Source organism: Balaenoptera musculus, chromosome 2, assembly GCF_009873245.2.
Source record: "Balaenoptera musculus isolate JJ_BM4_2016_0621 chromosome 2, mBalMus1.pri.v3, whole genome shotgun sequence".
Classification (NCBI taxonomy): Eukaryota; Metazoa; Chordata; class Mammalia; order Artiodactyla; family Balaenopteridae; genus Balaenoptera; species Balaenoptera musculus.
Genome location: NC_045786.1, coordinates 58,041,389 through 58,067,392, shown reverse-complemented (window position 1 = coordinate 58,067,392; position 26,004 = coordinate 58,041,389). Strand labels below are relative to the sequence as shown.

At 38.0% G+C, this 26,004-nt stretch overlaps 1 protein-coding gene across 1 annotated transcript in view; it reads left to right on the top strand.

Moving 5' to 3' along the window:
• The first annotated feature begins 944 nt into the window (after positions 1-944).
• The window catches only part of ETFA (electron transfer flavoprotein subunit alpha), an 85,358-nt gene continuing 60,298 nt past the window's right edge, over positions 945-26,004 (top strand). The window contains exons 1-8 of the mRNA XM_036842387.1: positions 945-1,101; positions 14,810-14,956; positions 17,206-17,287; positions 17,381-17,463; positions 22,342-22,441; positions 23,857-23,967; positions 24,622-24,723; positions 25,899-25,967. Of these exons, the coding sequence (XP_036698282.1) occupies positions 1,063-1,101; positions 14,810-14,956; positions 17,206-17,287; positions 17,381-17,463; positions 22,342-22,441; positions 23,857-23,967; positions 24,622-24,723; positions 25,899-25,967 (733 nt within the window). The 5' untranslated portion in view covers positions 945-1,062. The remainder of the gene's footprint in view (positions 1,102-14,809; positions 14,957-17,205; positions 17,288-17,380; positions 17,464-22,341; positions 22,442-23,856; positions 23,968-24,621; positions 24,724-25,898; positions 25,968-26,004) is intronic.

Genomic DNA, 26,004 nt, shown 5'->3' with positions numbered 1-26,004 from the left:
GGAGAGAAGAGGGCTAGGGTGGGGCTGCATGTTACTCCCTCATTCAAGACCTTTCCCAATCTGCTTCCTTCTACAGGCAGCACACAGCATCCTGCCCCTTGTCCTTGGACCTTCCTGTCATGTTCCTTCCCTGTTTGTGCTCCGGAGGTGCCTCTTCTAGAACCCAGCTCAAATATCACCAATTCCAGGAATCCCTCCTCCCATAATAGTAATGATAGGTTTACTCGTATGTTTCCTCCAGAGTTTGGTGAGGTCAACATTTTATGCATCCTTTTATTATATTCCCCTGACCTGGAAAATGTGTTTAGCATAGTGCAGGGGTTAACATTGATATCTGTGATCAAATGAACAGGCAGAAGAATAATTAGAGTGAGAGAGGTGAACTGCGTCCAGAGGTCTGGGAAGCCAGGACAGTGACGTCATCAGCTCAGTGGGAAAGTTCAGTCCAACAAGCGTTGCACACTGGGGCTGGCAGACAGTGTGCTATACAGTCACCGGCAGTTTGCCCGCTTTGCCCCGGCCTTTCTTATTTTTTTTAAATTTTTCTTATTTTTTTATTTTTTAACATCTTTATTGGAGTATAATTGCTTTACAAGGGTGTGTTAGTTTCTACTTTATAACAAAGTGAATCAGTTATACATATACATATGTTCCCATATCTCTTCCCTCTTGCATCTCCCTCCCTCCCACCCTCCCTATCCCACCCCTCTAGGTGGTCACAAAGCACCGAGCTAATCTCCCTGTGCTATGCGGTTGCTTCCCACTAGCTATCTATTTTACGTTTGGTAGAGTATATATGTCCGGCCTTTCTTTAGCCTGGCTTCACCCTACGTTTCCTAGTTAACAGCCTCACCTTTGCCCCACTCCCAAGTCCAGCCCCTAACTTTCCGCCGTCCCCATTGGCTGCGCGACCGCCCAATGGACAGGCAGAAACCGGGAGCTCGCTCTCCTCGCCGGGGCGTTCGCTCTCGTTCCTGAGTCTCGCGAGCGTTACGGTGACTCGCGGAGGCTGTGCAGTTGGGTACGCTCTCGGCTAGTGTGACGCTAACGGGTGCAGTGACCATGTTCCGAGCTGTGGCTCCTGGGCGGCTCCGGCGGGCGGTGAGTCCGGGCGGGAAGGGTCGAGCCCGGTGACGGTCCAGCCTCGATCTGCTGTCCCTGTGAAGGTCTGGGCGAAGGTCACCGCCACCCCCAGACCTGACTGGCCCTCGCGCTGGCAGGCCCAGCCCGGCCTAGGGCTCGGGCTCAAAGTTCTGGGGTCTGCCCTTGCCTCCTTCCGGGCCGCCAGGTGGGGGTCGAGGTCAGAGGTCAGAGTACTGAATCTGCGCTCCCGCTGCCCCTCCTCCTCCCCGTTCTGTTCCCAGCCCCTCTTCCACCCTCCAGCACTGACAGGCCGCCAGTTTCTCCACCTTTGGCGGGGAGCGAGCAGCTGAGTCCCCGGGGAATCTTTACCCGAGGGAGGAAAATGTCGCCGCCGGGATGTCCTCTTGGAAAAAGTTTAAAACCTGAATTCAGCTTGGAGGGTGACGTTTCTGGAAGAATTAAACATTTTCCCTGGGTGCATTGCGGCTCTTCGAATTCACTCACTGTCAAGTGCTGGGGCGAGCGAGGGTCGATGGGGTTTTGGAAACTTGCTCTGCTCTCTGGCTAATGGGGCAGTGCTGCGTTTAGGTGATTGTACTGACAGCTGTAGCCAATTTTGAAAGGCAGGCGTCTTTTTACTGCAAGCTGACCTGCTTTTAAACCAGCAGATTGCTGGTTAAATAGCTAGGGAACGATTATTGGTAGCGGTAAGTTTTTGATGCTTTCATTAGTTACAAATCATGAGTTTACCACATTTTGCTATTGTGAGACTGATAGAAAATATGTGTTTGTCCTAATGCTATGGGACAGTAGTATTTGGAGATTGACCAATTACAAGTCAAGTAACAATTTATATTGTAGATTCTGTAGATATTCTGATGGTTAAGTGACAAGATTGCTAAACTTGGGTCAGAAACTTTTCCTGACGTTTTGTACTTTTTCTACAGTTTTTCTTGTGCATGCATGTTTTCGTACCAACGCTGGGATTTTCTCCCTGAAACATAGTTGGCAGTCTTTCTAGATATCTGTAGGCCCTTTTCTTATGTATTCTTGTTCCCTTAAAAAAAAAAAATCCCAACCCCGCCCCGCCCCCCCCAATACACTCAAAGTTCAAACCCACATCCTTCTGGTCAGTATTCAGTCTCCCCCAGAAATTTTCCTCAGATGACTCAGACATAAACAAGTTAAATGAATTTGGGAAAGTTCCAGGTATCAGAGCCAGATTCTTACCTATACAGTAATTGGAAGGTAGTTATGTGGACAGGTTAGAAGTCTGGCATAAGTGAAATAGTTGTGGAGGGGGAGTTTAGGACTCAGTTATTTTGTAGCACTAACAGAAAAAAATGGAACGACTAGCTTAAGTCATTATAAACACTGCCAATATACATAGGCAGTATTTCCAAATCTTTACTGTGGTTTGCCAAAGACTTTGACCTTGACTTTATTTTCAGAATTTGAAGTCATGCTAAGTAGAGTAGCTCCTCTAAAGTCATTAAGAACATTTGAGAGATTTGAATTTCAAGGGTATAGGAAAATGGCGGGAACACTTGTAAAATGGATACATAAATACACATACATATTTAACTTTAAAAATTTAGAAATTTCAAGCTTACAGAAAAGTTGCAAGAATAGTACAAAGAATTCTCAAAACCCTTTGCTGAGTTTCACCGGCTATTAACAGTTTGGCGCATTTGCTTTCTCTCTCCTCATATATACATATTATTTTTCTGATATAATATGTATGTTGCAGACATGCTTTTTACTCCTAAATAATTCAGTATATTTTCTATGAACAAGGAGGTTCATCTTTCATTATCACAGGATAATTGGCAAAATCAGCAAGTTTAACAATGATACAATACTATTATCTGTAGATATTATTCAAGTATTACCAATTGTCTTGTTACTCATTTGTAGCAGTATTTTTTTATGGTTTTTTAGTTGAAGTATAGTTGATTTACAGTGTGTTAATTTCTGCTGTACAGCAAAGTGATTCATTTATATACGTGTGTGTGTACACATTATTTTTTATATTCTTTTCCATTATGGTTTATCTCAGGATATTGAATACAGTTCCCTGTGCTCTACTATAAGGACCTTGTTGTTTATCCATTCTGTATGTAATAGTTTGCATCTGTAGCAGTATTTCTTATTCTGGTCTAGGATAGTCTGGGATCATGCCTTGCATTTAGTTCTCATGTCTCTTCAGTCTTTGTTAGAAAACTCCTCAGCCTTTCTTTGGCTTTGATGGCATTGACATTTTTGAAGAGTACAGGCCTTCTATTTTGTTGACTGTCCCCCGATTTAGGTTTGTCTGGTGTTTCCTCTGATTAGTTTCAGGTTATGTACTGGCAGGAGTATCACAGAAGTGGTACTGTGTTCTCAGTGCATCATATTAGGAGGCTCATAGTGTTGGTTTACCCCATTATTGGTGATGTTAATTACTTGGCTAGAGTGTTCAGCAGGTTTCTCCACTATCAAATTACTACTCATCGCTTCCTGATTTTTAACTAATTTGTGGAGAGGTACATTGAGACTATGTAACTCTTCTGTTTCTCATCAGACTTTCACCCATTAGTCTTATCTGTTGATGATTCTTGCCTGAGAAATGAGTACTGCGATGTAAAATAGTGATTTTTCTAATTTCATCATTCCTTCTACTTTTTTAAAAAATTAATTAATTAATTATATTTTATTTTTGGCTGCGTTGGGTCTTCGTTGCTGCGCACGGGCTTTTTCTAGTTGTGGTGAGCGGGGGCTACTCTTCGTTGCCGTGCGTGGACTCCTCAGTGCGTGGGCTCCTCATTGCCGTGGCTTCTCGTTGCAGAGCTTGGGCTCTAGGCGTGTGGGCTTCAGTAGTTGTGGCACGTGGGCTCAGTAGTTGTGGCTCGCGGGCTCTAGAGCGCAGTCTCAGTAGTTGTGGCGCACGGGCTTAGTTGCTCCACGGCATGTGGGATCTTCCTAGACCAGGGCTCGAACCCGTGTCCCCGGCATTAGCAGGCGGATTCTTAACCACTGCACCACCAAGGAAGTCCATTCCTTCTACTTTTATTAGCTTTGTATTATTATAAGAAAGAACATTTCCTTCTTGCTTATTGATGTATTTATTTATGGACTCATGGATCCTTACTTCATTCAGTAGGTTACTTCATCCATTACTACTCTTAAATGTTTTGGTGCTCAAGTTGTCCCAGATTTCTAAAGTGCAAGTCCCTTCAGTCTGGCTCCTGTTTACTTATATTTATGATACCGTAAAGTCAAAATGAGTTATCTGAATCCCCACTCTTGCAATTTAAATAAATTGTTCTATAGCTAACCATGAGTAAATTTAGGCAGATATGTTTCTACAAAACCATATTTTTAATAATAGATTTATCTATTAAAAGATTAAAAAGATTAAACTGTTAACATCAATGTGAATATAGCTAACACTATTAAACTGTACATTTAAAAATGGTTAAGATGGTAAATTTATAGCAACTAGTGAAAAAAAAAGAGATACCTTAAACTGTTAGAATGTAAGTTAAATGACTGGCATTTGGTATCTAAATTCCATTTTCATTTTGATTTATTTGTGGCCTTGAGCAAAGTCCTTCATCTCTTGGTTGGGCGGGGTGGTCTTCAATGTTATCTGTTAATGAAAGTGTTTTCCATCTAAAATAAAGAGCTGGGGAACACAATAAGAGGAAAATAGGTAGTTAACATTCTTGCAGGGATATTGATTTGAATTATTAGTATTATTTTACTCATTTGCATTTGAAATTGATTTGTTGACTAAGATACCAAAGAGATGTTTTACATGGAGAGTGAAGCAACACTTTTCAAGGTTATTTGAGTCTTCCTGTTACTATACTCATTGCCAGACAGGAGGCATATCTACCTTGATTCAGAAGCTATGAAACTGGTATGAAGGAACATGACATTTTTCAGAGTCCACGGTCTATCATTGATGAATGAGATTGAACTCTGTAATTCACATGCAAATTTTAATTTCTTTTGAAAGAAGAAAGCCAAGTTTGATGTGGTACTAAAAGATTTATTGCATAAGGGGAATTCTGTAAAATTATGCTTCCTGCCAACGTGTCTACTTAAGGGTATTGTCTGTTTTTAAAGTGAAGTAAATTGACTGTGTTTTTAATAATATAATCAATGTCATATGACATTTTTAGTCATGATTAAAAGCTACCATATTTTATTACTAAGGAGGTTAAAGTACAGAAATGTAATATACATTTTTAAATTACAAAATATATGTTAAAATAGGGATGGGTAACTTTAATTATATATTATTTATCTTTTTTAGTAGAAGTTGGAAAGATTTTATAGTTTTCTCCTGCTTTTTAATTTTTGAGTTAAGCAAAATGACCCCCAGCCCCCAGCCCCTTACCATTACCCCACTTAGTTTTCAAAGGTGGGGGAGGTAGATTAAATTTATTCTTACTACTTTAGGTTTTGAGTGGGTTTGTACTATAGGAAGTTAGAGTCCAACTTTTTCTTTCCTTCTAACACCTATGGTAGTTTACTACCTGAACATACAGTTAAAGGCACAGCAGGAGCGCCTGAGCAGTGAATCTCCTTTGTTGCTCCTAAAAACACTGAAAAGCAAAAACAGTGTCAAAACTGTTAAGGTTGAATAAGAGAAGGACCAAAATGTGTTCACTGGACTTAGCTATCCCAGGTTGTTGGTGACTTTGAAGAGACTGGATTCAGCGTTGTAGTGGAAGTGAAAGCTGGTTTGCTGTGAGTAAAGGAGAAAGAGTGAGGTGAGGCAGCAGAGTTTATGCTTAAGGACGTTGTTTTCAAGAAGTCTGGCTCTGGGACTTCCCTGGTGGCGCAGTGGTTAAGAATCCGCCTGCCAGTGCAGGGGACACGGGTTCGAGCCCTGGTCCGGGAAGATCCCACATGCCGCGGAGCAACGAAGCCCGTGCACCACAACTACTGAGCCTGCGCTCTAGAGCCCGCGAGCCACAACTACTGAGCCCACGTGCCACAACTACTGAAGCCCGTGCGCCTAGAGCCCGTGCTCCACAACAAGAGAAGCCACCGCAATGAGAAGCCCGCGCACTGCAACGAAGAGTAGCCCCCGCTCGCCGCAACTAGAGAAAGCCCACGCACAGCAACGAAGACCCAATGCAGCCAAAAATGAATGAATAAATAAATGATTTAAAAAAAAAAAAAAGTCTGGCTCTGAAAGGGTGGAGAGAGGATGATGACCCCTTTAACCCTATCTTCAAGAAGAATACTGTCTCATTAAGGCCAGTAAACTTAACAAGGGTATGTGGCTGGTATGCAGAAGAAAACTTCACATTTTACTGTTTGGAACAGTCTAGTTAGTAGTCTAGATAACTTTCTCTAGAAGTATGATGGGGTATTTCTTTAGTGATTTAGCAAGTTTGTGTACTGTTCTTGGTAGATACACATATTAACTGCTTAGATAATTAAGTTATCAATGAGAGAAAAACAGTTGCTTTTTTAGTTTTTGATCATTTGGGGGGAAACTTTTCAGTTAGTCGCTAAACATTCATTGAATGCCCACTATGTGTCACACTCAAAGATAGATACCGAGTTCACAGTGGAGAATGAGACAGACCTAGTCCCTGCCCACGTGGTGCAAACAGACTGGGAGAGACAAATATTGAACACATTATTTTAAGTGTGATCATTGTGACAGAAAGGTGTATAGGGTGTTTGGGGAATATGTAATTGGGGAGAGGATTAATCTAGTTAGGGGGCTAGAGAAACCTGTGAAATTACTTTGTAAACTAAGGTGCTTTACCACTGTTGTTACTGGCTGATGAAGTAATAGTAAGGGTGAAGGATTTTCTTTAGATTAAAAGGCCACTTCATTTTTGAGTTTTGGCTATCTTATTTATTTATTTATTTATTTATTTATGGCTGTGTTGGGTCTTCGTTTCTGTGCGAGGGCTTTCTCTAGTTGCGGCAAGTGGGGGCCTCTCACTGTTGTGGCCTCTCTTGTTGCGGAGCACAAGCTCCAGACGCGCAGGCTCAGTAGTTGTGGCTCACGGGCCTAGTTGCTCCGCGGCATGTGGGATCTTGCCAGACCAGGGCTCGAACTGTGTCCCCTGCATTGGCAGGCAGATTCTCAACCACTGCGCCACCAGGGAAGCCCAGTTTTGGCTATCTTAAATCACCTGTTTACCATTGTTTTAATTTTGTACATATTGTATGTCTTCTTATTTGATCATATCTTGCTTTTTTTTAAAACGTGGCGTTATTTCCAGGGTTGAATTAGAAATAAAAGAACGCATCAGTCATGTTAGTTTGATTATTCTTAAAAAAAACAAAAAAACACCCAAAGTCTGTGGCCCCCTTGCTTCAGTTCTGGACAACTCTGAAGGGCCATCCTAGTTCCAGGGTTCCTTGTGAGATCAGCCGAGAGCTTTGTAGTGACTGCACTGCAATATTGCAGTTCAGCTTCTTCACTGCCCAGTTCTATTTCCTTGATGCCTCCTGAGTGTCGTTCTCAAGAGTACTCCCCAATAAACTTCTTGCACACCCACACACACAAAAGGAAGATATGAGTGTAAGGTGGCAACAAACATTTATAATCCTTAAGCATTCACTGTATGTAATGAAATAACTTCTTACCTGTGAATCTGGAATGGTCCTAGCTATGTTCATTCTCAGGAGAATCAAGAAAACAGTTATTCGCATCATTTTCTGTGGTTCAAATGAATAACCTTGAGGAGTAACTAATCTAGAGTCTTAAAATTGTTTTTTTATAGCTCAGTGTATAAAGTAGAAGTTTAAAAGGATGTTTTTAAAGCAACAGAAGATTTTTTTAAAATAGACTTTATTTTTTGGAGCAGTTTTAAGTTCATAGCAAAATTGAGCAGAAAGTACAGAGCATTCCCATATTACCCCTTCTTCCCTCCCTCACTATCAACGTCCTGCACCAGAGTGGTACATTTGTTACAATTGAAGAACCTACAGTGACACATCATTATCATCCAAAATCCATAGTTTATGTTAGTGTTCACTCTTGGTGTTATACATTCTGTGGGTTTTGACAAATGTACAGTGGTAACTATCCACTGTTATAGTATACAGAATAGTTTCATTGCCCTAAAATCCTCTGTGCTCTGCCCTTTCCCTGCCAACCTCTGGCAACTACTGATCTTTTTCCTGTCTCCATAGCTCTTCCTTTCCAGCATGTCACATTGGTCAAACCATATAGTATATAGCGTTTTCAGACTGTCTTCTTTCACTTAGTAATATGCATTTACAGTTCCTCCTTGCCTTTTCATGGTCTGATAGCTCTTTTTTTTTTTTTAGAGCATTGACTAGTACTCCATTTGCTGAGTGGTACCACAGTTTATCCATTCACCTACTGAAGGACTTTTTTTTTTTTAATTAATTAGGTTGCACTGGACCTTAGTTGTGGCTGATGGGCTTCTTAGTTGCGACTCGAGGGCTCCTTAGTTGCGGCAGGCAGGCTCCTTAGTTGCGGCTTGCGGACTCCTTAGTTGTGGTATGAGAACTTTTAGTTGCGGCATGCATGTGGGATCTTAGTTCCCTGACCAGGGATGGAACCCGCCCCCCTACAGTGGAAGTCCAGAGTCTTAACCGCTGGACCACCAGGGAAGTCCCGTTGTGTGGTTGTAAGTTTTCAGCTCATTTGGATAAATGCCAAAGAGTGTGACTGCTGGATTGTATGGCAAGAGTATGTTTAGTTTTATGAGAAAACGCCAAACTGTCTTCCAAAGTGGCTGTACCATTTTGAATTTACACCAGAGTTCCCATTACTTCATATCCTCACCAACATTTGGTGTTGTCAGTGTTTTGGATTTTCACCATTCTAATAGGTGTGTAGTGGTATCTCATTCTTGTTTTAATTTGCAGTTCCCTAATGACATATGATGTAGAGCATCTTTACGTGTGCTTATTTACCGTCTGTATATTTTCTTTGGTGAGGTGTCTATTCAGAACTTTTGCCCATATTTAAATCAGTTTCTTATTGTTGAGTTTTAAGAGTTCTTTGTGTATTTTAGGTAACAGTCCTTTATCAGATATTTTTTTTGCGAATATTTTCTCCCAGTCTGTGGCTTGTTATCCTATTGATGAAGAAGTTTTTAGAAGCAATGTTCAACTCATTTATTAGACATCTACTCTGTGCTAGACATTGAAGTAGAAGCTGGGGTTGTAGTGGTAAGAAAACCAGACATGACCTCTGTACTCAAAATCAAGAAGGGAAGACAAAGTAATCAGGTGTGTGTAGTCAAGTGCTGTAATGAAGTCGATTCAGGGTACTGTGTTGGTGCTAGGAAAGTTAACCAGTTGGAGGAGATCCACGGAAGCTTTCATGCGAATGTTTATTGAGCATTTATTATGTTCCAGGAACTATCCCAAGAGCTTTATTTTACAATTACTAATTTAATCCTCTCAACAACTCTGAGATTATTACTGTTGTTATCATCATCTACATTTTATGATCTGGGAATTGAGGCACCAAGAAGTAATGGTGGAGGTGGGATTTAAACCCAGGCAGGAATTCCCTGGCTGTCCAGTGGATCGGACTCTGCACTTTTACTGCCGGGACCCGGGATCTATCACTGGTTGGGGAACTAAGATCCTGCAGGCCGCACAGTGCAGCCAGAAAATTTAAAAACAAAAACAAAAAAACAAGAACAGGCAGGGGAGCTCTAGAGCCTGTACTCTTTACCACAGCACTGTACTAAAGTTTCTTGGAGGGGTTGGCATTTAAGCAGAAAACCTAAGGGTGATTAACTGGAAGCTAATCTGGTAATAAGGGAAGAGGTCCGTAAGGCAGAGGGAACAATGTGAGGACAGGCTAAAGGTCAGAGAGAGCAGGGCAAGTTCAAGACATATGGCTAGGGAGGTAGATCAGGCCATAGAATAAATGCCTGGCAAGCCAATCTAAGGAGTCTAGTTTACCACATCCTAAGGAGGCAGGAAGCAATTGACTTGTTTGAGCAGGAGAATAACATGTTGGATTTGTATTATTGAAAGATCACTGAGAGAAATGGATTGGAGGGGAGCAAAGTTGGTTTGGGAGTCAGTTGGAGTAATAAGAGAGGGTTAATGGCCTGCACTAGGTAGTGGAATTAAAGATGGAGAGGAGTGAGTGGACTTAGGAGATACTATATTTAGAAGGAAGAATTGTTACAGCTTTAGTGGTTGATTGGCTGTGAGAGTTGAGGAAAAAACCCAGATATGACTCGCAGATCATGGTTTGGGCAACTTGTTAGGGAGTGGTGCATCCCCTGAAGAACTCCAGAGAAGCAGTATGGGAGGGGGCTGGAGGATCAAGGGAAAGATGAGTTAAGATTTGGATTTGCTGAGTTGGTGAGTGATTGATGAGACAAGTTAAGCAATTGGATATGCAGGTGTAACCTAATTATATAGGTCTAGCACTTAGGAGAGAGATTTGATACCTCTATCTCTGTCTATATATCTGTCGTTTTTATATAGATGATAAATTATAAATTAAGCTATGGAAGTAAGAATGGACTAGTCAGTAATTTCAAACATTTTGAGAGAAGAAGTAAGCATGAAAAGTATTTGTTGGTAATTTTGGTGAGTGCAGAAGCCAGGATACAAGTACAGTAGTTGAGGTGTGTATGGGAGATGAGGAATTAGCTGGAGTGAAAGGTGGGGTAATGGATTTTTAATTTTGGGATTCATTAAAATTGGGAGAGCTTCAAACATGTTTTAAAGTTGATGGGAAGGAGCCCAGGAAAAGGGAGAGGTGGGAGAGGTTGGAAACGTTACTGAGAGGTGATTACAGAATGAAGTGTTTGACTAGATTTGAGAGGATGGAATCCAGAGTCCAGATGAAGGGATCAGATCCAGGAGGAAGGACCTGCAGCAGCTTCTACTGTGATAGAGCAGGGGCGGGAATTTCTATGTTGGATATCAGGAAGGGGAAGCAGTTCTCTTCTGATGGCTTCAGTTTTCATTGCGAAGTAAGAAGTGAGGCTTTCTTCTGAGAGTAAGGAGCAGACTGTGTTGGCAGTTTGAAAAACGTCGGAAGGGGATATTGGAAATAGTTGCTGTGGAGAGTGAGTGAGAGTGCCAACAAGGATGTCACAGTAACATTGCCAGGCGGAGGGCCCAGATAAGGTTGATGACCAAGAATTTATGGTGGCACTGGTCTGCATGAATTAATTTTAATTTAAGTAGCAGTGTTTTGAAGAGATTGAGATTCTTTTCTGAGCAGCTACCTTACTGATTTCAATAGTTACCTTTAAATGTTTAAGATTTGGCTCCTTTTTTCCCCATTAAAAAGAGGGCCCTAAAGTCTACAGATGCAATGAATGGGTCATAAGATAATAAAATGACCTTCATTTAAAAACCTTTTCAGTAATGGGACCTGTATTTTTTGTATCTTTTGTGATATTCTATACCACTTCTATTTAAAATAGGATTTTAGGGTTACAGAATTTTTAGAGCTGGAAAAGAGGCCTTTGATATCATCTTTTTGTTTCTTTTTGACCAGTGCTATTTTTTTTTAAACAAGAGAATATTTGCTAAGTGAAATATTACAGGAATGACCCATACATAAAACAGCTAAAAATGATGGTGCTTTGATGAGAGCTGGTAATTAAAAACCCCAAATCTGGAGTCCAACTACCTGGACTTTAACCTGGCTCTGTTTCTTAGCTATGTAGCCACTAAGCTCCAGTTCCCTCATCTGTAAAGTCAGGATAATAATGGTACCTACATCACAGAGGTTTCTTGAATTTTAAATACAATTTTATCTTAGTACAGGGCTCTATAATATTAGTTTGGTTAATTTGGTTAAAGCAAAGCTGGGGACCATTCTGGCAGCCCTACCTGCCTGGTTCTCACTTTATTCTATGCGGTGGTTCCTGAGGTGCCTCCCCGCATAGAGTATAGTTTGAAAACCATTGATCTAGTTTGTCTCCTTCAATGTGAAGTTGAAGAAACTGGGCTCTGGATTGAGGAATAACATTTTAAAGGTCACAGACCAATTTCTTCTGCTGTAGGCTACACACAGCTGTTATTGCTGAATTAAGCTACATAACCATGTTTAGATGCTGCAGCTTCTCTTTAGGTGGTATCTGAGAAATAGAAGATGGAACATTGAATTAGAAGAAAGCGTAGTATTAAAAAAACTATAAAGGAGTCAATTGATAAAGTAATATGGAGTGCCTTATGATATATGTAGTACTTAGTAAAGATTGATCAGATAGACGGGCTGAGTAGTTTCTTATGTATATTCTTTTGTTGTTTATTCTTATAAATTTAATTTTGAATAGTCTTTTAGAAAGAATATGCAATGATCCCTTGGAAGTTCTAAAAGGCTTGACAATTCCTTAGGACACTACCTAATTTATCTTATGTTAGAACTATAATTTATAGCAAATATGGGCCTTTTGCCACCAAATCTTGGATTTATTCTTTAAATGGTGATGAAAAGCTCGTAATTTTTATGGCAAATGATGTGTGAAGCATAATCAAAAATATGGTGTCTGATATATATTGGTAATAAATAGTTTATTACTGGCAATTCTTGTGAAATGTGATTTAAATCATAAATTATGCCATTGGGTCCTAATTACAAAGTTCTTTACAAGATATTGTGCTCTTCTGATTAAAAAACAAGTACCGTATAATTCTACAGATGTATATTGGAAAAAACATTGTTCTAGACTATGGGGATACAAAAGTGAACAGGCATGGTGTTTGTCTTCTAAGAACTTTCATGCCATCCCAGGAATTGTGAATTGTTGTGAATTGCTACAACTTTTCTGGAGAACAGTTTGCGTCAATCAGTATTAAAAGCCTTGAAAATGTGTCTATCTCTTGATCTAACACTCCTAGGAATTTGTCATAAGAAGAGAATCTTAAGAAGTGCATAAAGATTTCTAACCTTAACCATAAAGAATTTCACATCTCGTGAGAAGGCAATTTTTTTTTTTATCGTAAAAAAGGAAAAGTTATACAAACAGCGACTTGATTTGGCAAAAACAAAAGTCTAATTTTCTCCCCTTTTCTTGCTCCCTTTGAGCAGAAAGGGAGGAAAAAAAGACAAGAAATGTCATCCACTGATACACAGTGCAGCAATTCCTTCCTCTGGCATATTCTTCAGTGCTGTCCTCTTCCTCTTTCCATCCTCATTCTGTGGCTCTGGAAGCATTTCTGCCCCTGAAGGCTTGCCTTGGAGTCTCTGGCCCCCAGCTCTGGGATTAGGTTCATCAAGGATAGAGGGGGTTTAGAGGGCTGAGGAGAAGGAAGGGGTTGCAGTGGTAGAAGTAGGAGGCTTAGGGGAAGAAGGGCCCCTATTTTGTTGAAGGTTGCACAGAATCTGACTTAGTCATCCGTGGAAGCAGAGCAAGTAGAGTAACCTGGCTAAGTTTCAGTCAAAAAGGTCCTACTGGACTAAAAGGAACGCTCATCTGTTGAGGATAAGTGCAGAGATTTGGCTATGAGGATGCTCGTCTCTGCATTGTTTATAATAATAAAAAATTACTAATAACCCAAATGATTATGGAAACTAGTTGAACTGATATGCCCATATATTAACAAAAAGGTGAAGAATATAGCAATTGATATATACAATACAGTAAACAAAAAAATATGTATTTTGTCAATTTAGTTGTGCAACCAGCATTGTAGTCCTGTACCTGGCTTCCCTTCATTCATACCCTCTTTGTAAATTTCCAGCTGTGGGTACATTTTATACTCTGCTTTGTTCATTCCAACTCCGGATCTGAAGATTATTGCTGAATTCAAAGCCACAGAACCATGACATTTGATCATCAGTGCCTCTTTTTCTCATTTCTCATTGCCATTTTCCACAAGGATAGTTCCAAAATTTTCTCCTTTCCTCATGCCTGTGGTGTGCTTCCTTATCCTTTCACATGACAATACCTAAACTTCCTTCCATTCTTCCTCTTGATTCTCTGCTTCATGATCTGCAGCTGCCAACATTTTGGCTCTCTTCATTAATTGAAAACTATTCTGTCTTATAATTGTATGTGAACAAGTCTTAATTTCCCTTGAAAACTTTGAGTGCAGGGACCATTCTTGTTCATCTTTGTGTTTCTGGTGTTTGAAATTATTTCAAATGACCATGAACTATTGGTGGTCTCTTGATAGTCCACAGTAGCTATGGGTGGATATTAGTTGGTTCCAAGATACTGTCCAAAAGCTTCTTTTTTGAATTTGGAAGCATATTTGAACAATTGAAACTTTAGCAAAATTGCTGTGTAGTATTGTATTTTAAAGGCAGATTTACATTATCAGTTATTTTGGTATTAAATTCATTTTGCCTGAAGCAACAGAACTTTAGTAATTGATTTCATAATCATTATTTCTAGGTATACTGTACTGTTTAGCAGTATTGCTGCAAGTGAATGTAATTGGTAGTAGTTGATTCCTAGTTTGATAGTTAATGTGTTCTAAGGATTTTAAATTTAGATACATTTATCAGTTTGTTGTTGAACATAGGTTAGTGGGAAAGTTGCTTGGAAATAAAAAAAATTTTTTTCTAACAGTAGAATACTAATTTGTATTTTCTGTTTTTATTAGGTAAGACTATCAGTAATAGAGTGATAGACACAGCCCAAATTTTTGCAACTGAGCAAGTATTTTATAAATACATTTATAAAACTGAATATTGCATACAGTTTTCTTTAAAGCACACATGCTTACCAATTAGAGTAAAAATAAAGTTTGTATTACAACATTCTTTTCCTTTTTTTCTTTCTCTTTTTAGGCCTCATTGCTACGATTTCAGAGTACCCTGGTAATAGCTGAGCATGCAAATGATACCCTAGCACCCATTACATTAAACACCATCACTGCAGCCAAACGTCTTGGAGGTGAAGTCTCCTGTTTAGTAGCTGGAACCAAATGTGACAAGGTGAGAAATTTTTAAGGTCAACCATAGCAAATATAATCTCCATCAAGAGACAGGGAAAGATGGAGACAGAGAATTATGCTGAGGACTGTAACCCAAACTGGTCTCTGATCCTCATTAAATGCTGAATGTCACAACCGTTACTACATGTGAAAAAAGGAACTAAAAGGTTTGCTCACCAGGCATTTTATCTTTTGAAATGAGGTAGAATACTTAATTTAGTTCCACTGGCACCATCATGTACCATCAGGTACCAAGTAGAGTGATAATATTTGAGTCCCCTTAGAGGTTAATAGCCGATCCCTTTTTTGTATTGATGAATATGCTTGCTAATTGCTTTTAATTCCTGTAAGTGGTAAATCTGGGAAAAGTATCATGGGTGTTAATTTTTAACTGGTGTAAGAATTCAAATGTAAGTATTATGCTTTCTAAACTATAGCTGCTACTAAAAGATGTTCTTCATTTTGGTTGTTGTTGAAATAAGACAGTGACAGCTTTGTAAACTAACCCCCTGGAAAGGAGCTCTAATGTGGTTTGCAGAGTCTGCACCTCTGGGCTGTAGTGTAGTTGAAATTATGCTTCAATTAAGCTTACCCAGCTTGAGCCGCCTGTTCCCTCTCACTATACAGGAGTTGCAAATTGTATAGCTGGGGGCTTGGACCTCAGAGGAAGAAATCCCTAATAGAAATCCCTAATGTTTCTTTTTCTTTTTAGAGGATTTATTTTTTCTTAAATGGCATTGTTGCAGAGCATGTGATATAATGCAGGTTCAGAATGTTAGTGTTGCTTCTGTCCAATTTCTTACGTGAAATTGGTATCTTAAAAGAATGTGTTCAAGCAGGTTTGGGGTTATGTGGATTTCTTTACCAAAATCCTGCTAACAGCTATTGAATCTTGTATAGTTATTAACCACAATGTATGATGATACAGCTAACCTATTTTTTTGGTTGCCCTACTTTCAGATGTACTAGTTCTGGATTTGATTATTTATTTTGCTGTGATTTTAAATAATTATTCTAATATGACTTAAAAAATATTTGATGCTATTTTATTTACATTATTTTGAGAAAAATCAAAACAAATCATCTTTTCTTCAGTTACAGTTTTATTGTCGTGTCACATTTAATCTTAAAGAAAAACAATCAGTACCTGTATATAGAGACTCTGTTAATAGCCTAGGCATATTTCAGTTTTATATTGTTTTCTGTAGCTATCATAAACAGCAAGTGATTCTTCTGTGTAGTGCCTGAAGTTTTTGCTGGTTTTTAAAAAAAAAAAAAAAAGATGGTTTTGATAGTACAAGATTGTCTTCCAGTGAACACTTGATTCAGAAGAGGTGCTTTTGCACTGCATTCTTTCTTCAGTGAATATTGTTGCAATGTTACCCTCCATCAAGGGAGGCGACAGGAGGCACAGCATTTTATGCCTACTCCTCAGTGAATCAGCATGGAGGTAAACAAGAAGACAGTAGACCATAATATGATTACCATGTTTCTCCTAAAGCAGAAACCAGTTATGCTGTAATTAAAGAGATTTAAAAGAAGGAATTCTAATTGCCTTCTGTATACAGGAAGTCTGAGTGGTCAAAAAGCTTTCCCAGAACCCCATCCTGATTCTAAACAGAAGAAATGAGGATTTCAAATACAAAATATTTTGCTTCATCATAGATAAATATATGTCAGTGAGTAGGAACACTCAGTAGTTCACAGTGGACTGTTATATAAGATTTTCTTTATTGCCCAGATTCACTCACTGATTTTAGAATCAGCAGAAATTATTATTGCCAGATAAAGTGCAGTAGTCTGTACACCAGTGTGGTTAACTCCTGTTCTTTCGCTCTAGGAGCCCTGAGTCTGAAGTGTATTGGCTGTGTTGTTATTGTGAGAGAAAGAATCTAATTGTTGCTTCATTTTCACCATTTCTAAAATGATGGATTTACATTTGCACTGAGTGAAAGGAAAGAGCACAATGTACAACTAAATTTGAGTAGACAGCTGTGTTGATTTTGGTTTATCAATTAGTACTTCTCTTTTTCAAGGCAGGAATTTTTGTTTAAGGTCAGTGGACAGTAAGATCAATTGGCTTAAGATTTTCTTTGTTAAATAATTTTTTTATTCCCAAGTAGTCCTTTTTCCCATAAGAACAGTTTTTACAGTTGGCCAGTAAGATTTTATGCTCTATTGATAATTGTAGTGGTGGCTCTATCAGTATTTTTCTGTTAGATGGATAATTAAAAACTCTTTTATTCATAGGTGGCACAAGATCTCTGCAAAGTAGCAGGTGTAGCTAAAGTTCTGGTGGCTCAGCATGATGTGTACAAAGGCCTCCTTCCAGGTGAGTTTTTCCAGTGGAAATAAATAAGTTTATGAATTTATGAAATAAATAAAATACTATGAAATGTGTTTATCAAATGTGTTTAATTCTCAGAGGAACTGACACCATTGATTTTGGCAACTCAGAAGCAGTTTAATTACACACACATCTGTGCTGGAGCATCTGCCTTTGGAAAGGTGAGAAGATTGAGACTGTGGAATCTGATGTCACTACTTGGAAGCGTTAGATTTCATTGTGCTGAAAATGTACAACAGACTTTGTTTAGATAGCTAATCCTGGCTTTCAGAATTAATGTGATAGTTTTGCTAAAATTTATTCTTTCAAGATTTTGTTACAATTTCTGTGAAAATGCTATCTCCAGGCTTTCCATTTTGTCAGAGACAACTCTGTTCTTTCAAGATTTTGTCATAATTTATTAGAATGCCACTTCCAGATTTTCAGATTTTGTTATGGAGAAAACTCTATTTAAAAAAAAAAATCATTTTTCTTTAAAAACAATGTTGAACTGTCTCACTGTGTGAATGTCATTTGTATTAGTAACCCATCATAAGAGATGGCTTTGTTTGGGTGACTGATGAATATTTAGAAAGGCCAAATTTATCTACTTGTGGGATTTGGGAAGGGCTGTGTGGTGGCTGAAGGCATCCTTAGGGTAGAGAAAGGTGTAATCTGATCATGTGCATTGTGATATGTCTGAAGAAAGAATGTGCAATGAAATGGGTCATGGTCTGCATGAAGGTTAAAAAAAAAGGGAGGGGGAATGTAGGGGGAGCCCAAGAGAAGGAATTTGTCAGTGGGTCTTTCTTGCTCTCCCTGTGACCATGGGTATTATTCTAGCTCCCTTTTCTTTTATCCCATTCTTAATAAGCTGCAGCTTGTAGTTTTTATTTTTACTTTTAAAGATGGTAAATTAAGTTGTACACAAATACATTCTTATTATAAAAGATGCATACAGTAAAGCAGTATGCAGAGCAAGGTATCACAGTTCCCCTTTCTTATTCCCAACTCTCTTCCCTCTTCCAAAGTACTGGTGTTAACAGTTGTACATTCTTTTAAGCCTTTTCCTATGGATTTTCAAATTATAATAAATGTACAATTTTTTTTTTTTTTACTTCTAGAATGGGATAGTATAGCATGAATTGTTTTCTGACTGGTGGTTTTCACTTAAGAGTATATCTTGAAAATATTTGCTCATAATGTGTCTGTCTCATTTTTTAAATGGCTGCATAATATTTCATAGTTAGCCAAGGATGGGCAGTTAAGTTGTTTCTAATTTTTTGTATTTATAAACTTTGCTGTGAAGAAACGTCCTTGTATATACCTTTGTATACATGGGCTGGTATTTATTTAGAACAGAGTTCTAGAAGTGAAATAGCTGGGTCAAGACTATGTGCTTTTAAAATTTTGATGTATATTGCTAAATTGCTCTCATGAAAGGATGCCTCAGTTTGCACTCCACCAGTTGCATAGCTTGCCAACACTTGCTATTGTACATTTTAACATTTCCCCCCAATCTGATGTGTGAAAAATTATATCTTTAACAATTTTGCATTTCTCTGATTGATAGTGAGATCAAATATCTTTTCATATAGTTATCAGTCATTTAAATTTCTTCTTTGAGTTGTCTTGATTTGACTTTTTTTCCTTTTACATTCACAATTGTAATTGATTTTTAAATATGAGTTTGGGGAATAAGATATAAGCTCTTTCATCAGCTGACCATGTCGAGTGGTAATAGCAGTGAGTTCCCAATACATTGATCTCTTTTCTTGCAAAATGAATAGTGTTTGTGAATATTTATCTGTAGCGCAATACTGCTTCTAGACGTGGATCACTGCAAACGTGTAGGGATCTTGCACTGTCACCCATGTGAATTGCTCCAGTTTGTTTTTAACCTCAGAATTATCACTTTGAATTCATTAAATTTTTTCTTTTAAGATTAGTAGAATTTCTAGGCAATAACAGAATTTGTAATCTACAATGTAAGTACATGAGTTTAATGAATAATTGTTCTTTTACTAATAACAACGTGACAACAATTAGGTTGTCACATTGCAGACTATCATAAGTTTTCCCATTTTTGTGTGGGGTTTAGTAATTGCTAAGTAAGATGGTTCTATATATATGATATATGACTCCTGAAATCTGTTTTCTGATATGTAAAATGATGCGGTTTGGCCAAGTGATGTCTATGATCTACCAACTAGAAATGTTAAAATGGAATGGGTTTTTTCTATGGCAGGTTTCACTTCCCTTGGAAATGATTAAGTCAGAGGCTTGACATCCAGCTACTGTACTTTGGGTTGTTGTAGATGAGCATTGAACTAAAAGATCTTTATGGACCATTCCATCTCTGAGAGTTTGGTTCTGTGTTGGATGATTTAAACAATTTCCTAAGTCTGAGTTTCTGTGATGACAGTTTACCTCAAAGATTGTTAAACCAAGAAAGGGTGTTTGTTGTATCTGATTAGCTAAATTTTAATACTCTAGCCTTGATTGCTGTGTTGTGACATATGGGAGTTTTGAGAACAAAGGTCACATAATAGTAGCTGGTGCTGCAGCCTCTGAATGGATTTGGAATGAGGAAGAGTCCATCAGATGAAGCTAAACAATTGGCTGTATAAGAGTTCTTCACCAATTGTGTTTTCAAGATACCACACCTTTGTACTGGTATGCTAGAATTTAAAAATCTGTCATCTTTTTGTGCATCAAAAGAACACTCTGTTAGTTATTGCCTCTCCTTCCCTGAAACCATGTGGTTGAGCCTGTTGGATAGTGTAGAAATAGATCTGTTTACCATCCATCCTCTCAGGACATTCAGACAGAAGATCAGACCTGGAAAAACATGTGCCTTTAAGTACTGTGGTAAATTTTTTTTCAAGAAGTGCTAAAATAAAACAAGGTATAATAGAAGTACAAAAGATATTAAATTTCAAGTTTAGAAAGTTCTAAAACTTTAAAAAGAAGCACAGTCTGCATATCATAAAATTTGTAAGAGAATCTGCTCAGCCAGGTAACAATATTCCAGCAGTATTTCCTGAACAATTTAAAGAACGTGGCTCAGGAAAAGAGTTACTTACTGAAGTAGGCTTTAAATGCTGACAAATTTGGTTTGTTTTAAAAGCAGGTGTCTTCTAAACCTCTTATTTATCAAGTTAGAGCTATGTTTAATGGAATTTTAATTATTTTCCCAAGCCCTTTATTTCCTATGAAATCTTAATTTTTTCTAATTGTGGATTTATAAACTACGGTACTTTTCAGTAGCTCTTTTATCATGGTTGAAAGGGGATTACTATATAACATAGGTAGCAATAGACTGAAAATTAGAAAATCTTTATAGATTTTCAGATGCAACAGGAGGAAATTTGATTCAGGCTTTCAACACTTGTTAGCATCGATTTATGTAGAACTGCTTATTAGATACGAGGCAGAGACACAAGAAGCAGAAGACACACAACCTCTGTTCTCAGTGCTTTATAAATTTAGTTGAGGGTCATATAGTATGTATATTAAAAATTATTTTAAACCAAAATACACGTTAGTGCCAATTAAATAGTATAATTGTACATGCATGCGAGAGGATGAAGAATAAAGGACTGATTAGAGGATAATCCTGAGAGAATTCTTAGAGGAACAGAGAGGGTTTGGGGATGGAGTGAGGAGAGGAACTTGAGTACTGTCATAATGAAAGTTTGCCTGCTAGAGGTGGTATCATGTACTGAGTTTAGGAGATGCCATGGAGTAAGCTCTCTGTAGAAAGTAGTGTAGAATTCACCTTTTCTATTTATGTGATAAAAGCAACACTTCACTTTTAAAATTACACTTAGATGGTGTCATCATCTAAGAGAACCTCTGAGTCTAGAAAGCATGGATATGCATTCTTCACTAACTGATTCTGTTTTAGAGCCTGAGAGTCAGAGAAATTTAGACTAGAAGCATAGAGATTCTCTTCCTCTCACTGTGAGGTGAAGTAACTAAGGCCTGGTAATACTGTGGCTTGCCCAGTGGTCCCTGCTAGTGGGAGCAAAGTTACCACATGTATCTATTCCAGAGATGTTATATGCATATACAAGGAAAAGCACATACATTAATTTTTGTTCAGATATATATGTGTGTGTGTATATATATATATATAGAGAGAGAGAGAGGCATTGTGCTTTACTTTTCTCATTTTTAAAAATTATATGGATGAACTATAATTTATAAACCTATCCCCATTGATGGTCACTTAGGTTAGTTTTGATCTTTTTAAATGCAACCTCACATTTTTTGTTTTTTTTTTTTTTGAATTTTGGTAGGAACTTTATAAATTTATTTATTTATTTATTTTTACTGTGTTCGGTCTTCATTTCTGTGCGAGGGCTTTCTCTAGTTGTGGCAAGCGGGGGCCACTCTTCATCGCGGTGCGCGGGCCTCTCACTGTCGCGGCCTCTCTTGTTGCGGAGCACAGGCTCCAGACGCGCAGGCTCAGTAGTTGTGGCTCGCGGGCCCAGTTGCTCCGCGGCATGTGGGATCTTCCCAGACCAGGGCTCGAACCCGTGTCCCCTGCATTGGCAGGCAGACTCTCAACCACTGCGCCACCAGGGAAGCCCACAGCATCACTTTTTAAAAAGGTGAAAATGTCTGCTTTGAAATTTTTTCTTTCATGTACATTAAATAAACATATACAAGTATGTTCTTTCTCAGTATTTGAGAATTTTACTACTACTCTAAATATTTTTCTATATTATCTAAATTCAGTAGTCTATAACTGTCATACTTCATAAATGATGATCATTAAAGCAAGTATCGTATCTCATAACTCAGCCTACTGAGTTAAGGTAGTTTATCGCTATAAAACTCTTAATGTAGTTAGAGTAATCGTTGACTCTTATGCTCAAAGACTATCCAAAAAGTTGTGCTTGAAATTGTGTTATGTCTAAAGATGCATGTGAAATATAAAATATTCAAGTTAAAATTTCTACAGAATTTCCATTTAGAGAATGTTACTGCTGATACTTTATAGCCATCCATCAGCATGTATGTGTGTAACTCACTACTTATTTTGCTTTTAGAACCTTTTGCCCAGAATAGCAGCCAAACTTGATGTTGCCCCTATTTCTGACATCATTGCAATCAAATCACCTGACACATTTGTGAGAACCATTTATGCAGGTAAGTACCCAATGAAAATAATTAATCAGTATGTTAAATTTTTGAAAACTTTAAAAGCAGAGATTAATCTTGAAGATAGGATTTTGAAATATGGACCATCTTAAAGATTTCTGAGGAAAATCTTAGTCTTAGAATTGCCACTGGACCATGACATGACATTCTCTCTGGTAAATCTGGAACACACTTCTTTCCTTCCTGATCATTCAGTGTACAGAGTGAGATTTTTCCAGTGATCAATAAAAAGTAGATTTACTATTTAGTATATTTTGTAAGTGGCACCTGGAAAAGAAAATTTTCTATTTTTTTAAAGTAGTATTTTTTTTTTAAGCACAGTATTATTTGTATATGAAAGAATCCTTTTTTTTTTTAATTTTTATTTTATTTATTTATGGCTGTGTTGGGTTTTTGTTTCTGTACGAGGGCTTTCTCTAGTTGTGGCAAGCGGGGGCCACTCTTCATCGCGGTGCGCGGGCCTCTCATTATCGCGGCCTCTCTTCTTGTGGAGCACAGGCTCCAGATGCGCAGGCTCAGGGGCCCAGTTGCTCCGCAGCATGTGGGATCTTCCCAGACCAGGGCTCGAACCTGTGTCCTCTGCATTGGCAAGCAGATTCTCAACCACTGCGCCACCAGGGAAGCCCTTCTTTTTTTTTTAACATCTTCATTGTAAAGTAGTATTTTCAGTCTTCTTTGCTGCTTCTACTTCATTTCCGTCTGCATTACGATATTCATTTTGGTATCTCTTTAGTTGATCTTTTGCTAAGCACGCTGGTCTCTAGTGGGGCTGGAGGAGGCAGTGAACTCTGTTCTTTCTGATCGAAGTTGTGTGTTTCAGTATAAATGGGCAATTCTCAAATCAGATCTTTCATTGTTAGTAGTGTTTAAAGGGAAATATTTGGTCATAGTTTAGGTCACTCTTAATGTGATTGCTAATCCATAAGAAATGTTTCAAATCCTTTAAAAGTCTTGATGCATCACACTTCCTGTCCTTTATGCCTGATCATGTTTTCACTTATTTTCCTCTCTTAGCAAGGCATAGTAGCTTCCTTCTTATTAAGTTGTTGCAGCTCATGTTGTTGAGTTACTGATTATGTTGTTTTTGGAGAAGGAAGCTTTTGTTTATATTTCTTTTAGGAAGAGTGTACCTGATTAGTGTGACTGCCTTTTCCAGTTTGTTTCTTCCTCGCAGTTCAGCACTTGTTCTATTTTTAAAGACATCCAAGGTTATACAGAGAGCCACTGATACGCTTCTTCAGTGTTACAGTCTTTTATCCTATACTTAGTAAAGGTAGAAAACAAGTAACTGGTCTACAGTTATTTCTTCCTTCTCTTTGTGAAGTAAATTCTGAACCTGAAAGGAATATTTGGAGGTTTTTTGCCTTTCATGGTGGTTTTTAAAAAATAAATGTGTATTTCAGGAAATGCTTTATGTACAGTGAAGTGTGATGAGAAAGTGAAGGTGTTTTCTGTCCGGGGAACATCTTTTGAAGCTGCAGCAACAAGTGGAGGTAGTGCCAGCTCAGAAGAGGGTGAGTGTTCATTTTTATTTGTTTGTATTTATTTCAGTTTTTTATTTTTCAGCTCAGAGATTATATTAGAGTAAGAGAAGGCTTCCAGTTAAATTTCTAATGCAGAGCGTTTGAGAGCTCAATCTAAATGTTATTCCCAAGTTTATACAAAAATAAGAAATATTTATATCATTTTTGGTCCTCGGATATTTGCTTTGGTGTACATCAAAGGGGTAGGAGAGAGGGGGGTGCATTAAGATTAATCCGTTATGTTGATGTAAAGATTTTTTACTCCCCTCTCACTGTTGCCTGTTATAATAGAGATTCAATATAATGGAATAATGTAATAATAGTAAACTTACGGAAGGTGTTATACTTTAACATATACAGTATCTTATTGAACCCCATAGAGAGAGGCTTATTCCAGTTTTATAGCTAGACTCACAGAGTTAAATGATTTCTCAAAAGTCATACAGCTAATGAGGTGAAGGCTGGAATCTAGTAGTCTTTCATAAAATCAGAGAGAGTGAAATTAGTGGCATAAAAAATTCATAGTAACTAACAAAGTTAAATTTCCTGGAATTAATTCTTTGTGTATTTCTCTTAAAAAATTATTTTTTACTGTGGAACTTGAACTCATGCTCTGTGTTTTGTTATATGTATCAATATATGCAGCATCAAGTGCTTCCCCAGTGGGGATATCAGAATGGCTTGACCAGAAATTAACAAAAAGCGATCGACCAGAGCTAACAGGCGCCAAAGTGGTGGTATCTGGTGGTAAGTGGAATATTGTAATTTATTAATTTTAAAAAATGATGTAAACTTAAAATACTTTGCTTTTATTAGTACTCATTTTAGAGGAGCACAAGTGTTTTTTCAAATGTAAGAAGTAGGTAAGTTGCGAGTATTAGTCCCATTTTACCGATTAGGAAAATTAAATCATGAGTGTAATACACAGTTTGGACTTTCTGTTGCAAATCTGTGTCATTGGCACCAGGGGGAGCATGGTACAAATCTCAACTCCATAGCTTTGTCTTTTTGACTGACTTCTGTGTTATTCAGAAGAATCTGGTTGACTTCTGAAATCACAGAAAGAACTGGTTGGAGTCTCAGGGCTGTGTTGTATGATTCTCACCTTTCACTCTACTTTGAAAGACCTCCAGTGCAGTCCAGGTCTCTACGGATAACTCTTTGAAAGTTTTTTCGCATTTAGTATCAAAGCTGTTAATATTGCACAAGACTTGCTTCTTTTTGTATGTCATGTTTCTTACTTAAAAAAAAAAAAAAAAAGACCAAGAAACAAAAAGACCCACATTTTATAGCCTGCTGGCTTTTTAAAAAAATAACTGCTGTGATTTAAAAATCTTCCCAAACTAAACATCAAATGAAATAATTAAGCTTCCAAACAGCCTCCTATTGCAAGTGGCATTGAGAGGAAATAATTTAATATTTAAAAGAAGGTATATCTGACTAGTTTATTCACTTATTTTTTTAAGAAATGTTTATTGGATGTATGTTCTCTGCCAGGCCCATTGCAAAGTGCTGAAGAAACAAAGAGGAAAAGGCAGATTGTTCTTGCTCTTAAGGAGTTGAAAGTCTAGTGGAATGACTTCCATGAAAATAATAACTTCTTTCAGTTGTGCAGCTAAGTATTGCTAAATATAGCAGTGACCAAGATAGGTAAGGATCTTGTATTGAAAGAGTTTTTCTTCTAGTGGGGAAGACTGATTTTAAAGACTGATTATACCATTAGTTAACCAGTTAGTTAATTACAGTAGTGTTGAATGCTTTATAAGAGAAGTACAGGAGTATCATTGGAGAACTCAGGAAGGGCTTTATAGAGGAGATAGCAGTTGTGTAAGATGAAGATTCACTCATATATACGAAGTTCAAAATTTTTATGGAATGGAGTTTATATTTGCTCAATTTTTTTTTTCATCTTTTTAAATGAGGTCGGGGTTTGAAGAGTGGAGAGAACTTTAAATTGTTGTACGATTTGGCAGATCAACTACATGCTGCAGGTAAAGTTACTTTCCTTAGTAGAAAAATGTTCCCATT